The sequence below is a fragment of the Hyaena hyaena genome, unplaced genomic scaffold, assembly GCF_003009895.1.
Source record: "Hyaena hyaena isolate Hyena2069 unplaced genomic scaffold, ASM300989v1 scaffold_1849, whole genome shotgun sequence".
In the NCBI taxonomy this organism is placed as follows: Eukaryota; Metazoa; Chordata; class Mammalia; order Carnivora; family Hyaenidae; genus Hyaena; species Hyaena hyaena.
The window spans coordinates 103,730-119,729 of record NW_024082472.1 but is presented as its reverse complement, the minus strand read 5'-3'; the positions used below and the strand labels follow the sequence as shown (position 1 = coordinate 119,729).

The window sequence follows — 16,000 nt, the reverse complement described above, 5'->3', positions numbered from 1 at the left end:
CAGGTATCTCAAAATGATCTGTTATTAGGGTGAGGTTGAGTCAACAATATTGGGAAAAAATGAATTAGTTTAAAAAATAAATCAATGGCTATTTTTAATGTCCATTGGTTTTTCTCCTTGGCAAATCAGGTTTCTGTGCTTCTCTGGTTGTAGTAGATAATTGTCAGATGCAGTTGATAATGAGTCTGTAGCTAACCAGTGACAGAGAAAGATGCTTTCCCACCCAAAGTCAGACTTGTCAATGAATACTAGCCGCAGTATGAAGGAAAGGTCTGACCAGGAGAGAACCCCAAAGAAGCCAGTCTTTCAAATCACTAAATCAGTAGGAGAAAGGGAAAAAGCAGGATAAGGAGCCTATGTGCCAATAATGTAATTTCAGTTTAGTCTGTAACACTGCTATTATAACCTCTACAACTACTGCAAGCAGTGTTTCCATTCCAGCAATGGAAACAATTCTGGTTGAAAGAATGCCCAATTCTAATTTGGCATGAAAACTGAAGCTACCATATCCTAGACATAACATAACTCATTCTAAGATGCTCTTTTTCAATTTTGTCCCTAAATATTGTTATTCTACTGCCATCCAAACTGAGGCAGACTAGTTTATATCCTGAAGTCATACCCGAATATTAGACACAGATCCAATCAGCACTGAGACCACAACAGGTCACAATGGATGATGGCCAGTAAAACCTCTGCTGTCACAAAGATCAGTATGAAATTAATCATGATGAAATTGGCTGATTCAGTGTCACTTGCTAGGTATTGCAACATAATCTAAGATCAAACCCCAAATCTCTTAAGATTAAGTTTGATATTTTTCAAATAATTTATTGCAGATTATTTCTTTTTTCAGTTCAACACATTTAAGTGGGTATGACAGAGTTTAAAATCTTTTACTTTTGACAATACCCTTTTAGCTTTTTTTCATGTTCTTAAATAAGGGAGCTAAGGGAAACATACACACCTTATAGAGAGTTTCATCCCAGATAGATGTTCGGAAACAAGAACATTCCAATGGGCGAGACAAACGCCTCAGATCTTCTTCTCGTTCTTTAAAAATCTGAATTAAAACGTCCACATACAGATCAACATATAACAGCTCTTCTCTTTCATTGCAAAATCAGAAATGTACTATTTCAATGTATTTTAAACAAGAGTATTTCCTCTTTCTTCAGAGGAATTTTTCATGTGTACATTACTTCATAAAATAGGATGGCAAAAATTATTTCAGGTCAGGTCTAAAAGTAAAACAACTTTTAGAATTCTTCAGGTCTCTGATGCCTGTGCCAAGTACTCACTGAGAGCACTGTGTTGGAAACAAAAATACTGTACAGAAGAGTGTTTATAAAATATATCTAATGTTCCAAATCACCTAATCTGGGTCACTTTAAGGTAATAATACTGTAAATTAAAATATTTTAACCTTTGTAGGTATCTCTCTCACAAAAATATATGCATATACTCATATATATTATTTCTGAATGTACTATATTTACTTGGCTATATAAATATAACACCCCACACAAACAGAAATATCTATCCATTTTGGTATAATATATATCTATGTATATATGACCACATACACATCAAAAAATATTTATTTGTACAAATACATATACACAGATATTTTCCATGACTGGGTGGATTTGTAGTGAGTGGTGGTTAATTTTATATCAATGTGACTAGGCCACAGTATCCAGACATTTGGTCAAACAACAGTTTAGATCTTCTTGTGAGGTATTTTTAAATGAGATTAATATTTATATTAGTAGGCTGAGTAATTAGTAGACTACTCCTCCATAATGTGGATAGGCTTTACAAAATCAGTTGAAGGCCTTAAGAGAAAAAAGTCACCATTCCACCAGGAAGGGGGAGTTCTGCCTCCAGACTGATTTCTGAATGGAATTACAACAACTACTCTTTCCTGGGTCACTATCCTATCCGCCTGCCCTGCAGATTTTGGACTTGCCAGTCTCTACAAGTGTGCAAGTCAATTCCTTAAAAACCAACCAACCAATCAATCTCAGTTGCTCGCCCGCTCGCTCTCCCCCCTCCCACCCCACACACGCATATACTTATTGGCTCTGTTTATTTGGGGATCCCACACACATAAAATGAACTATCTGTCTTCTTTGAGATTGATATTTAGGGAAGCACCTTAGCTACTTTAACTTTAAAACTTGCAAGTTTGAATCTTTAAGTACGCTTTTATTAATTGAGCTTAAATACCACAAAGAACATTAATATATCTTTGGGGATGTATTATATAAGGATTTAGGAAATAATAAGTTGATTAATAAAAATGAAAAGTAATTTAAAAAATCCATAAGGACTTCATTTGTTGGAATGCTCTGTTTTTCTATTGCAAATTGGGCTAGGTAATGAAGTGATTTTTAAAGGAAACAAAACAGAAAACAAAACAACAGCAAGGATAACAATAACACAGCCCTCATAATCTCAAGATCCAAGCTACATACAGATTTTCTACTGAATTACAACAGAGTTGATACTTTGTGAGAAAAGGAGAGGGAGAAGGAAGAAAGACTAGATACTCAAAAGTAGTTTTCAGAGTCAAATACAGAACTGGGTCAAGTTGTTTGTAATCTGTGAAGTTACCTAGAAATACCAAAACATGCCCAAATACTGAAACACTGGAGACAATACTGTAACTAGTTACATAAAAATAGTATTCCTGACTGTAGCTATTACCAAAAAAAATCCTTTAAATAAAGGGTATCCTTAGATTCTTAGGACCCAACCCAAAAAGGAACTGTATTCTTCTACATCACCAAAATATTCTAAAACTGCTCCTTACCTTTATCCTTACAGGTTCTTCTCTTTCAGCTTAGACTTTAAAATCAAATCCTCTTATTTTATTTTGCATAAACTAATAAGGCTGAACTCTATTTGTTACTTGCCAGACCTGGGGTCTCATAGCTAGCTAGGAGTCTGCTCTTTCTACTGTGTCTTCTTTGGTTTAAATTTATGTGTACTAATCTCCATGCTAGAAAAGAAGACAAAGATACCATATCAGTGTAATTAAGAGGGACTTGGCATTGAGCCTAACACAAAGTGACTGGCACTTCTATTGGTGCATACATATTTGCTAAGTTAACCTAGTGATAACAATAATCCTTTCATCTCACCCCTGGTGGGTCTTCTAGCCTTGACAGTAACTACCTCTTCTGAAGGACAATAAAACAGGGTGAATAAACATAGACATAAATAAAGGAGGATGTATATGGGGAAGATGGTGGAGTAGGAGGATACTAAGCTCATTTTATCCCACTGAAACACAAAACTAACAATCATATCAGTACAATCAACAAGAAAATAAACCAAAGACTGGCAGAAAGAGTTTCCATAGCTAATCATAGAACACAATGAAAGAGGTAGGAGGGGCAGAAACGTGGGAAACCAAATTCAGCCAGACTAACCACAAAAGGGCGGGACCCCACAAGCATGGAGAAGGGAGAGGAGCAGACCCCACATTAGGCACCCCAGACATAGCGACCTGCACTAGGAAGATGAGTCCCCATAACATTTGGCTTTGAAATAAGCAGGGCTTAACTCTGTGAGTTTTTATAACCAGGGGGCTTAAATTCAGGTACTTTAAAATTAGCTGGCTCAGCTCTGGGAGAGCTGGAAGGCAAAAGGAAACTAAGTCTTCATCCTCAAAGAGCAAGCATATCAAACAAGTCCACTGAGACACAGCATAGAAGCAGTAGTGTGAAAAGTGCCTAGGGAACACATGAAAGACCTTTATTTTCCAATCTCAGAACATGTGAAAGAGGGCAAGGGATCTTTAGGAGACTTCTTCAAGAACAAAAGAACTGGTGGGAGCCATTTCGTTGCACCTCCAGCCTAGATAGCTGGACACTTGCAGAAAATACCGTGAACATGCTCTACTTTCCTTGCTAACACTATGCAGCTCACCCCTATAATATCCTGCAGACCAGTCCTATCCACCCCATCCTATACAGGAGTCCCTCCAAAGCAGCTCCTGCATGTCTCATCCTGCAGGGGACAGCACTACTGCAAAGTGACTCTTGTACTGGGGAGAGGGGAAGATAACAATAAACAACATTTGACTAAAGCCCCAGTAACCAAGCCTTATAACTGACAGTATAAAGAGAGTGCCCTGTGAAACAGTACATCTGCTGCCCCTGCAGTCAGTCTGGCCTGACTCCTGACCCCACACATCAAAAGCCTCTCAGGGGACAAGGCAGGGAGAGCACTCTGCAGGCAGGTGCTATTGCAGCCCCAACAGACAGACTGGGAGCAGAGAGTTGGTTTGTCTGCAGAATCTGTCCACAAATGAAAACCTCTCATTAGATAATGCAAGGAGAGCACCCTGCAGTTTGATGCTACTGTAGGCCCTGCAAATGTGCTGAGGGCAGGCATACGGTCTGATTGCTGAAATCACCCAATGGTAAGCCCACAGTGGCCTCAGACTGCCCTCTTAACAGCACAGGGACCAAATCCTACCCAGTGCATGCATAATAGGCAAAGCAGGCCATTACAGCATACTGATAAGAAGGTAAATGTGGCTCGACCAGAATAAGGCATACAAAACCCACACAGGAGAAACTCTTGAGGCATCTGGTTCTGATAAACAAGGGATATTGTGCTACAGGCCACCACAAGAACTTTCCTTCATAAGGCTATTACTCAATATCGGGAGACATAACAGATGTTCTAATACACAGAAACAAACACAAAGTTAGATAAAATGAGGAGACAGAGGAATATGTCTCAAATGAAAGAAAAGTACAAAACAAAAGCAAAACAGCTAAATGAAACGAAGATAAGCAATATGTGTGATAAAAAATTCAAAGTAATGGCCATAAATATACTCACTGGATTTTCAAGAGTAGAGGATCTCAATGAGATCCTCAACAAAGATACAAAATATAAAAAATAACAAATAAGAAATGAAAGACTCAGTAACTTAAGTTAAAAATACATAAGAGGGAAAAGGGAATCAATAGTAGTTTAGAGGAAGACGAATGGATCATAGAGCTGGAAGAGAGTAATTAATAGGAAGAACAAAACAGAAAAGCAAAAAATAGGAATAATAAAAAATAAGAATAGGTTAGGAAACTCAGCAACATCATTAAGTGTGATAACCTTAACATTATAGGGATTCCAAAAGAGAGAGAGAAGGGGGTAGAAAATGTATTTGAAGAAATAATAGCTGAAGAATTCTCTAATCTGGAGAAGGAAACAGATATGCAGATTTAGGAGGCACAGAGAGCACCTAAAAAAAAGCAACCTGAGGAAGTACACACAAAGACACATTTAATTAAAATAGCAGAAAGTAGTGAAAAAGAGAAAATTTTAAAAGCAGCATCAGAAAGTTACACACAAAGGAAATCCCATAAAGCTATCCGCTGCTTTTTCAGCAGAAACCTGTCAGGCCAGAAGGGAGTGGCATGATATACTCAAAGTCCTAAACCAAAAATATCTGCAACCAAGAATACTTTAGCTAGAAAGACTATCATTCAGAATAGAAGGAGAGATAGAGTTTCCCAGGGAACAAAAGTTAAAGGAGGTCACCACCACTAAACTAGCCTTACAACAAAGGTTAAAGAGAATTCTTCAAGGGGAACGAAAAGGCATGACCAGGAAAAAGATTATGAAAGTATAATGAAATTATGAAATGAAAACATTTCATAGGTAAATATGAACATAATAAAAGTAGAAGACTAATTACTTGTAATACCAGTATGGAAGTTAAACACAAAATGATAAAAATCAATTATAGCTATAAAATCAGTCCATAAATTCACAAAATAAAAATATATGAATTATGACATCATATGCATAAAAAGTTTTGGGGGGCAGGAGTAAAAATTTAGTACTTTTAGAATGGTTCAAACTTAAGTGACCATCAACTTAACATGGACAGCTATACTCATAAGATGTTATATATGAGCTTAATGGTAATCAAAAATCAAAAACCTATATTAGATAAACCACATCTTCATGGCAATGAGAAACAATGAAATCTGGCCATGTGTAGCAACATGGATGGACCTTGAGGGTGTTATGCTGAGCGAAATAAGTCAGGCAGAGAAGGACAAATATCATAGGTTTGCACGTATAGGAGGATTAGGAGGAACTTGACGTAGGAACAAGGGGGAGAAGGGCAGAAATGGTGGGGGAAAGGGAGAGAGGCAAACCATGAGAGACTCTTGAATGCTGACAAAAACTGAGGACTGATGGATGTGGGGGGGAGTGGGGGATGGGCATGGAGGAGGACACTTGTGGGGATGAGCACTGAGTGTTATGTGGAAACTAATTTGACAATAAACTATTTTTAAAAAAAATAAAATAAAATAAAATAAAATACCAAAAAAAAACCAAAAAAAAAAAAAACCTATATTAGATAACCAAAAAATAAAGAGAAAGGAATCCAAGCATATCACTAAAGAAAGCCATCAAACCACAAAAGAAGAGAACAAGAAAAAAAAAAAAACAGAAAAACTACAAAAACAACCATAAAACAAATAACAACATGACAATAAGTACATATCCATCAATAATTACTTTGAGTTTAAATGGACTAAATGCTCCAATCAAAAGACACAGGGTGACTGAATCTATAAAAAGCAAGACTCTAACTACAAGAGACTTCACACCTAAAGGCATATGCAGACTGATTGCAAATGAATGGAAAAACATTTATCATTCAAATGGAAGTGGAAAAAAAAGATGGAGTAGCAATGCTTATATAAGACAAGATACACTTTAAAACAAATACTGTAACAAGAGATAACAAAGCGTTATGTAATAAGAGACAACAACTACATGATCATATGATCCTGTATGAGGTCAGAACAATTATAAATATTTATGCTGTCAAAATAGGAGTACCTAAATACATAAAGAAACAAACACATAAGCACAAAAACAAGCATTGAAAGTAATAATACTAGGGGACTTTAAGACCACATTTACATTAATGGATAGATCGTCAAGACAGAAAATCACCCAAAAAAACAGTGGATTTGAACACTGGACCAGATGTAACAAACATATATATTCAGAACATTCCATCCAGAAACAACAGAATACACTCTTTGAAAGTATGCATGGGGGGAGAATAGGGTGTCTTTGAGGGTGGAGGCAACATGGCAGAGAAGTAGGGAGCCCCGTGCATTTAAATCACACCCATCTCTCAAACAGAGAAGGTCTGAAGCCATAGGACACTGAACAGCAGGAGTTTGGGAGGAAAAGAAACAGAGTACATTGGGAAGACAACCTCATAAGTGCGTGAGTGCAAAATGGGGAAGATAAAGACGGGCCGGGATCGGAGACACAGAGGGAGGGGAAGGAAGCCCCTTCATGGGTAGCTGAAGTGAGTGGAGGGGAAAAGAAAGAGCAGCTGAAACTGCTCATATAATTGTCCCTGAAGAAGAGAAAAACCTCAGCTCGGATGGAGAGTGATTCTAGTTCTAGCTGTGGTGTTGACTTTGGGCTGGGTACCCCAATACCAGGCGGCACCAGGAGAAACTGTTCAGCTGCTCTCCTCGCTCGATCCCCGGTGGGGAGGCAGCCCAGCCTAAGACTGTGCCGCTGCTCTCCTGGCTCGATCCCTGGCGGGGAACCACCCTACCTGTGGGATTGTGTTTTGGCGGTATCAATACAGCGTGAGGACTGGGACCTGGAAAGGAGGCGGGGTTTGGGACAGACATCACGTCTCACTTTGGCTACGCCCGTGACACAGGGATATCGGACCCAGAGGAGTGACTTGTGGCTCTTGGTGCCAGAAAGGACTGGGGCACTGCCATATTTCTCCCCACAACCACCAAGGAGGGACCGCAGGGAGCGGCCTGCTTGACTGCACTAATGGCTAAGAACTCCCTACACCAAAGCATGCCCATCCCCACTAGAGAGCTGGTTTTTTTGTTGTTTCTTTTTTTAACCATAGCCCAGGGCCAGACCAACATGGATGCATGGCTGTGATTAATTCTAGATCAATTTTTTCTATTCAGATATATTTTCCCTTGCTCATTCGTATCCCTCCCTTCTGCTGGACTAGGCACTCTGATCATTGGTTTGCTTAAACGGTGCTTTAAGCCATTCTCTAGATGTATATTCAACACCTCCACCACTACCTTCCTATCTCTGGAGTAATCAAACTATACAGTTACTCTGAGTAACATTATCATTGTTTCGTTCTCCTTGCATCTAACCATATTCTCCTCTTTCTCTCTGTGACTTAAACCTCTTAGTCATCTCTCTACCTTGGCATTGTCCAATTTTGCTTTCTCCCCACCCTATCATTTGTCTCTTTCTATCTGCTCTTCCATCACCACTGCAAACACCCTGTTCTTTATTTATAGATAGGATTTCTGGTTTTATGCTTTTAGACTGTCCTTTGTCTTTTGGCAGTTGTTGCTTTTATCTTTTCTCTTCTTTTTTTCTTTCTTTTTCTTTTTCCCTTTCACTTTGCTCATTTGTTGGAACTGTCTGTGTGCTAGCGTGTGTTTGTTCCCTATGTGTTTGTCAGTTTTTCCCCCCAGGGCTGCCTCAAGAAACACTAAAATACACATATGGAGAGTCCGAAATACCACTATGAGTAGGGAAATAAAATAACCAAACAATAAGAGAGACCAAGACACGCCATTCAAAGAACACTTCCTGAAAGGACAGACCCTAGACAGTCAATGAGTCTTCTTTACCATAGCAGTACTCGCAGGTGCAGAGCACATAACGAGCTTTTAAAACTAAAAGAGAAAGAAAGCTAGCCTAAATGACAAGACAGAATATCTCTCCTCTAAAGAAATTCCAGGAAAAATGACGGCTAAAGAGCTGCTCAAAACAGATATAACCAAAATAACTGAACAAGAATTTAGAACAATAGTCATAAAATTAATTGCTGGGCTTCAAAAAAGCATGGAAGACATCAAAGAAGCTATTGCTACAAAGACGATGGACTGTAAACACAGTTGTGATTAATTAAAAACGGTTATAAATTAGATGCATAATAAACTGGAGGCGTCCAATACATGCATTAAAGAGGCAGAGAGGAGAAGAGGTGAATTAGAAGATAAAATTATAGAAAAAGAGGAAGCCGGTAAGAGAGATAAACTGATCCAGGAGCACAAAAGGAGAGTTTAAGAACTGAGTGACACATCAAGCTGAACAATATACCTATCATAGGAATTCCAAAAGAGGAAGGGAGAGGAAAAGGCACTGAAGGAGTCCTTGAACAAATTATAGCAGAGAACTTAACCAATCTGGGTAAGGAAACACACTGAAATCTAAGAGGCACAGAGAACTCCCCTCAGATGTAACTTGAATCGATCTTCTGCACAACACATCATAGTGAAACTGGCAAAATATAAGGACAAAGAGAAATTTCTGAAAGCAGCTAGGGAGAAAAGGGCCCTAACATACAAAGGGAAACCTATCAGAGTGGTTACAGACCTATCTACTGAAACTTGGCAGGCCAGAAAGGAATGGCAGGAAATCTTCAATGTGATGAACAGAAAAAATAGGCAGCCAAGAATCCTCTAGCCAGCAAGCCTGTCATTCAGAATAGAAGGAGAGATAAAAGTCTTCCCAAACAAAGAAAAATTGAAAGAATTCATCACCACTAAACCAGCCCTACAAGAAATCCTGAGGCGGATTCTATGAAGGAAATGTTGCAAGGAATGCAAGGTATCAGAGAAACCACCACAAGCAAGAATCCTACAAAGGACACGACGACTCTACACCCATATTTTTCAATAATAACACTGAATGTAAATGGACTAAATGCTCCAATCAAAAGACATAGGGTAGCAGACTTGGTAAAAATAAATAAATAAATAAAAACCATCTATTTGCTATCTACCAGAAACTCATCTTAGACTGGAGGACACCTTCAGATTGAAAGGGGATGGAGAAATATCTACCATGCTACTGGAAGTCAAAAGAAAGCTTGAGTAGCTATACTAATATCAGAAAGCTGGACTTTAAAGTAAAGACAGCAACAATGGATGAAGAAGGGCATTACATAATAATTACAGGGTCGATCCATCAGGAAGAACTAACATTATAAATGTCTACACACCGAATACAGGAGTACCCAAATATCTAAAACAATCACAAACAGAAACAATCTTTTGGATGAGAATGTGCTGACAGCAGGGGACATTAATACTCCACTTACAGCAATGGATAGATCAACTAGACAGAAAATCACTAAAGAAACTATAGACTTGAATGACCCATTGGACCAGATGGATTTGACAGATACATTTAGAACTCTACATCCTGAGGCTATGGAATTCGCTTTCTTCTCAAGTGCGCATGGCCTATTCTCTAGGATAGATCACATACTGGGTCATAAAGCAGCTCTCCATAAATATAAAAGCAACGAGATCATACCAATGCTCACTTTCAGATCACAATGGTATGAAACTTGAAATCAACCACAGGAAGAAGTCTGGGAAACCTCCAAAAACATGGAGGTTAAAGAATACCCTACTAGGTGCCTGGGTGGCTTAGTCGGTTAAGCGTCCGACTTTCACTTAGGTCATGATCTCGCGGTTCGTGGGTTCGAGCCCCGCGTCGGGCTCTGTGCAGACTGCCAGCTCAGAGCCTGGAGCCTGTTTCGGAGTCTGTGTCTCCCTCTCTCTCTGACCCTCCCCTGCTCACACTGTCTCTCTCTCTCTCCTAGAAATAAATAAAAATATTAAAAAAAAAAAAGAATACCCTACTAAAGAATGAATGGGCCAAACAGGCAATTAGAGAAGAAATTTAAAAATATATGGAAACAAATGAAAATGAAAATGCAACAATTTTCAAACTCTATGGGATGCAGCAAAGGCAGTCCTATGATTAAATACATTGGACACAAGGCTGATTTGAAGAAACTAGAAAAAGAGCAAATACAAAATCTAACAGTGCCCCTAAAGGAATAGAAGCAGAGGAGCAAGAACACCCCAATCCCAGTAGAAGAAGAGAAATAATAGAGATCAGGGCAGAAATAAACAATATAGAATCCAAAAAACAGTTAGTCATATCAGTGAAACCAAGGGTTGGTTTTTGGAAAAAATAAACAACATTGACAAATCCCTAGCCAGGCTTAACAAAAAGAAAAGAGAGAGCACCCAAATAGACAAAATATTGAATGAAAATGGACTTATTACAAACAATCCCTCAGAAATACAAGCAATTATCATGGAATACTATGAAAAATTATATGCCAACAAATTGGACAGCTTAGAAGAAATGGACAATTTCCTTAAACACACACACACAACCAAAATTCACATGGAAGACGTAGAAAAATCTAAACAGATACATAATTAGTGAAGAAACTGAATCACTTATCAAAAATCTCCCCACAAATAAGAGCCCTGAGCTATATGGCTTCCCTGAGGATCCTACCAGACATTTAAATCAGAGTTAATACACATTCTTCTCAAACTAGTCCAAAAAATAGAAATAGGAAGAAAACTTCCCGACTCATTCTACAAATCCAGCATCACTTTGATTCCCAAGCCAGACAGGGATCCAGCAAAAAAAGAGAACTACAGGCCAATATCCTTGATGAATACGGATGCAAAAATTCTCAACAAGATACTTGCATATTGAATCCAGCAGCACATAAAAATAATTATCCACCAAGATCAAGTGGGATTCATTCCGGGGTTACAGGGCTGGTTCAATTTTCGCATGTCAATCAATGGGATACATCACATCAACAAAAGAAAAGATAAAAACCATATGATCCTGTCGATAGATGCAGAAAAAGCATTTGAAAAAAATACAGCATCCTTTCTTAATAAAGATCTTTGAGAAAGTTCTGATAGAAGGAACTTTCTTAAACATCATAAAAGCCATTTATGAGAATCCCTCAGCTAACTTCATCCTCAATGGGGAAAAACTGAGAGCTTTCTCCCTGAGATCAGGAACACGACAGGGATGTCCACTCTCACAATTGTTGTTTAACATAGTACTGGAAGTCCTAGCATCAGCAATCAGACAACAAAAGGAAATCAAAGGCATCACAACTGGCAAAGAAGAAGTCAAACTTTCACTTTTCGCAGACGACATGATACTCTACATAGAAAACCCAACAGACTCCACCAGAAGCCTACTAGAACTGATCCAAGAATTCAGCCAAGTTGCAGGGTACAAAATCAACGTACAGAAATTGGTTGCATTTTTATACACCAATAATAAAGCAACAGAAAGAGAAATCAAGAAATTGATCCCATTCACAATTGCACAAAAAACCATAAAATACCTACGAATAAGCCTAACCAAGGATATGAGAGATCTGTATGATGAAAACTATAGAATACTTAAAAAGGAAATTGAATAAAACAAAAAGAAACTGAAAAACAACCAAGGCTCATGGATCAGAAGTATAAATATTGTTAAAATGTCATTACTATCCAAAGCAATCCACACATTCAATGCAATCCCAAACAAAATGGCACCAGCATTCTTCTCAACGCTAGGACAAACTATCCTGAAATTTGTATGGAACCACAAAAGACCCCAAATAGCCAAAGTAATATTGTAGAAGAAATCAAAACAGGAGACATCACCATCCCAGACTTTAGCCTCTACTACAAAACTGTTATCATCAACATAGTATGGTATTGTCACAAAAACAGACACATAGACCAATGGAACAGAATAGAAAATTCAGAATTGGACCCACAAATGTATGGCCAACTAAGCTTTGACAAAGCAGGAAAGAACATCCAATGGAAAAAAGACAGCCTCTTTAATAGATGTAGTTCGGAGAACTGGACAGCAACATACAGAAGAATGAAACTAGAACATTTTCTCACACCATACATAAAAATAAATTCAAAATGGATAAGGGACCTGAACGTGAGACAGGAAATCTTCAAAACCCTAGAAAAGAAAGCAGGAAACAACCTCCTTGACCTCAACTGCTATAATTTCTTACTTGACACATCCCCAAAGGCAAGGGAATCAAGAGCAAAAATGAACAATTGGTATCTCATCAAGATAAAAAACTTCTGCATAGGAAGGGAAACAATCAACAAAACTAATAGGACAGTGAAGGAATGGGAAAAGATAGTTGCAAATGACATATCAGATAAAGGGCTAGTATCCAAAATCTATAAGGAACTCACCTAATTCCACACCCGAAAAACAAATAATACAATGACTAAATGGGCAGAAGGTTTTTTGGAATCTGTGTTTCCCTCTCTCTCTGAACCATCCCTGCTCATGCTCTCTCTCTCTCAGAAATAAATAAAACATTTTAAAAAAAGAAAAAAAAAAAGAAATGGTCAGAAGACATGAACATGTCTTCTCCAAAGAGGACATCCAGATGGCCAACAGACACATGAAACGATGTTCAGCGTCCCTCATCATCAGGGAAATACAAATCAAAATCACACTGAGATACCACCTCACACCAGTCGGAGTGGCTAAAATGAACAAATCAAGAGGTTATGGATGCTCACGAGGATGTGGAGAAACAGGTACCCTCCTACACTGTTGGTGGGAATGGAAACTGATGCAGCCCCTCTGGAAAAGTGTGGAGGTCCCTCAGGAAAATAACAATAGAACTCCCCTAATACCGAGCAATAGCACTGTTAGGAATTTACTCAAGGGATATAGGAGTGCTGATGCATAGGAGCACATGTACCCCAATGTTCATAGCAGCACTTTCAACAATAGCCAAATCATGGAAAGAGCCTAAGTGTCCATCAACGGATGAATGGAACAAGAAGATGTGGTTTATCTATACGATGGAATACTACATGGCAATGAGAAAGAATGAAATCTGGCCATGTGTAGCAATGTGGATAGAACTTGAGGGTATTATGCTGAGTGAAAGAAGTCAGGCAAGGAAAGACATATACCATATGCTTTATAGCAGGAATAGGAGAACCTTAACAGAGGACCATTGGGGAGAAAAAGGGGGAAAAATAGTTGGGGAGAGGGAGGGAGGCAAACCATGAGAGCCTCTTGAAACTGAGAAGAAACTGGGGCACCTAGGTGGCTCAGTCAGTTAGGTGTCCAACTTCGGCACAGGTCATGAACTTGTGGTTCGTGGTTTTGAGCCCTACATTGCACTCTGTGCTGACAGCTAGCTCAGAGCATGGAGCCTGCTTCGGATCTGTGTCTCCCTCTCTCCCTGACCCTCTCCTGCTCATGCTGTCTCTCTCTCTCTCAGAAATAAATAAAACATTAAAAAAAAAAAAGAAATCGACAACAAACTGAGGGCTGATGGGGATGGGTGAAAGGGAAGGCGGGTGATGAGCATGGAGGGGGGCACTTGGTGGGACAGGCATTGGGTCTTATATGAAATCCAACCTGATAATAAACTATGAATGAATAAAAAGTGCACATGGAACATTCTCCAGAAAAGATCACATGATATGCCACAAAACATGTCTCAATAAATTGAAAAAGGGTAAAATCATATCATGCATGTTTTCTGACCACAATGGTACAAAACAATATTCAATCACAAGAAAAAATCTGGAAAGATAACAAATAAACACAAATACATGGCGACAACATGACTTCGTACTAAATAATGAATGGGTTTATAAAATAAAATAAATGAGGAATTCAAAAGTACATGGAGATAAATAAAAATGAAAGCCCAATTATCAAAAATATTTGGAATGCAGCAAAAGCTGTTCAAAGAGGGACAATAACAGCAACATAGGCCTATCTCAAGAAGCAAGAGGAGTGCCTCAGCTCAGGTCATGATCTCAGGGTTTGTGGGTTTGAGCCCCACGTTGGGCTCTCTGCTGACAGCTCAGAGCCTGGAGACTGTTTAGGATTCTGTCTCTCTCTCTCTCTTTCTTCCTCTTCTCAGCTTGTGCTCTCTTTTACTCTAGTAAGTAAACATTTAAATAAAAAAGAAAAATCACAAATAAAGAACCAAAATTTACTCCTACAGAAACTAGGTGAAAATGGTCAGATGTAATTATAATGAAGGAAATAAGAAAGACTCGAGCAGAAATAAATGAAATAGAGACTAAAAAAACAACAGAAGAAGTTAATGAAACCAGGAGCTAGTTATTTGCAAAGATCAACCAAACTGAAAAATCTTTAGCCAGACTTATCAAAAAAAAAAAAAAAAAAAAGGACTCAAAAAAATAAAATTACCACTGAAAGAAGACAAATAACAACCAGGATCACAGAAATACAAAGGATTATAAGATAATATTATGAAAAACTATACGTCAATAAATTGGACAACCTAGAAGAATAGGATAAATTCCAAGAAACATATAAACTTACAAAGCTCAATTCAGAAAAAAATAGAGGGAGGGGCAAGATGGGGGAGAAGTAAGGAGCTCCGTACTAGCACTGGCGCCCATGCCTCACAAGGAAAAGATCTGAAGCCATTGAAAACATTACGAAACCTGAGAGATTGGGAGAAAAAGGACAGAGAATCCACTGAGAAAGCCTTCTAATGGCTACCTCAGAAACCAGCCAGAGTACACAAGATGGAGAGTCCCAAATATCACTACGAATAGGAAAATAAAATAACCAAGGTCCCAACAAGAGAGACCAAGGGAGACCATTCAAAAAACACTTTCTGAAAGGATATGCCCTGGACACTCAGAGAGTCTTCTTGGATACAGCAGCGCTCATAGGTACAGAGAGCATAACAGGTCTTTAAAAACAACAAGAGCCGGAAAGCTAACTAAAATGACGAAACGAAAGAGCTCTCCTCCAAAGAAACTCCAAGAAGACATGACAGCTAATGAACTGCTCAAAACAGATATCAGCAGCATCACTGAACAAGATTTTAGAATAATAATGGTAAAATTAACAGCTAGGCTTGAAAAAAGCATAGGGGACATCAAAGAAACTATGGCTACAGACAGAATGGAAAATAAAAATGGGCATGAAGAATTAAAAAATGCAATAAATGAGATCCATAATAAATTAGAGGCCTCCAATGCACGGATTGAAGAGGCAGAAAGGAGAATAAGTGATTTAGAAGACACCATTATAGAAAAACAAGAAGCTGACAAAA

The 16,000-nt window shown here is 38.4% G+C and overlaps 1 protein-coding gene across 4 annotated transcripts in view; it reads right to left on the bottom strand.

Annotated features, from left to right (window-relative positions):
- RRAGB (Ras related GTP binding B) overlaps positions 1–16,000 on the bottom strand; it is a 59,783-nt gene that overhangs the window by 24,684 nt on the left and 19,099 nt on the right. For 3 of the 4 annotated variants that reach the window (XM_039224986.1, XM_039224988.1, XM_039224987.1), the window contains one exon: positions 968–1,063. The exons of the other annotated variant lie outside the window; for it this stretch is intronic. In XM_039224986.1, coding sequence (XP_039080917.1) covers positions 968–1,063 — 96 coding nt within the window. The remainder of the gene's footprint in view (positions 1–967; positions 1,064–16,000) is intronic. 4 annotated transcript variants of the gene reach the window in all.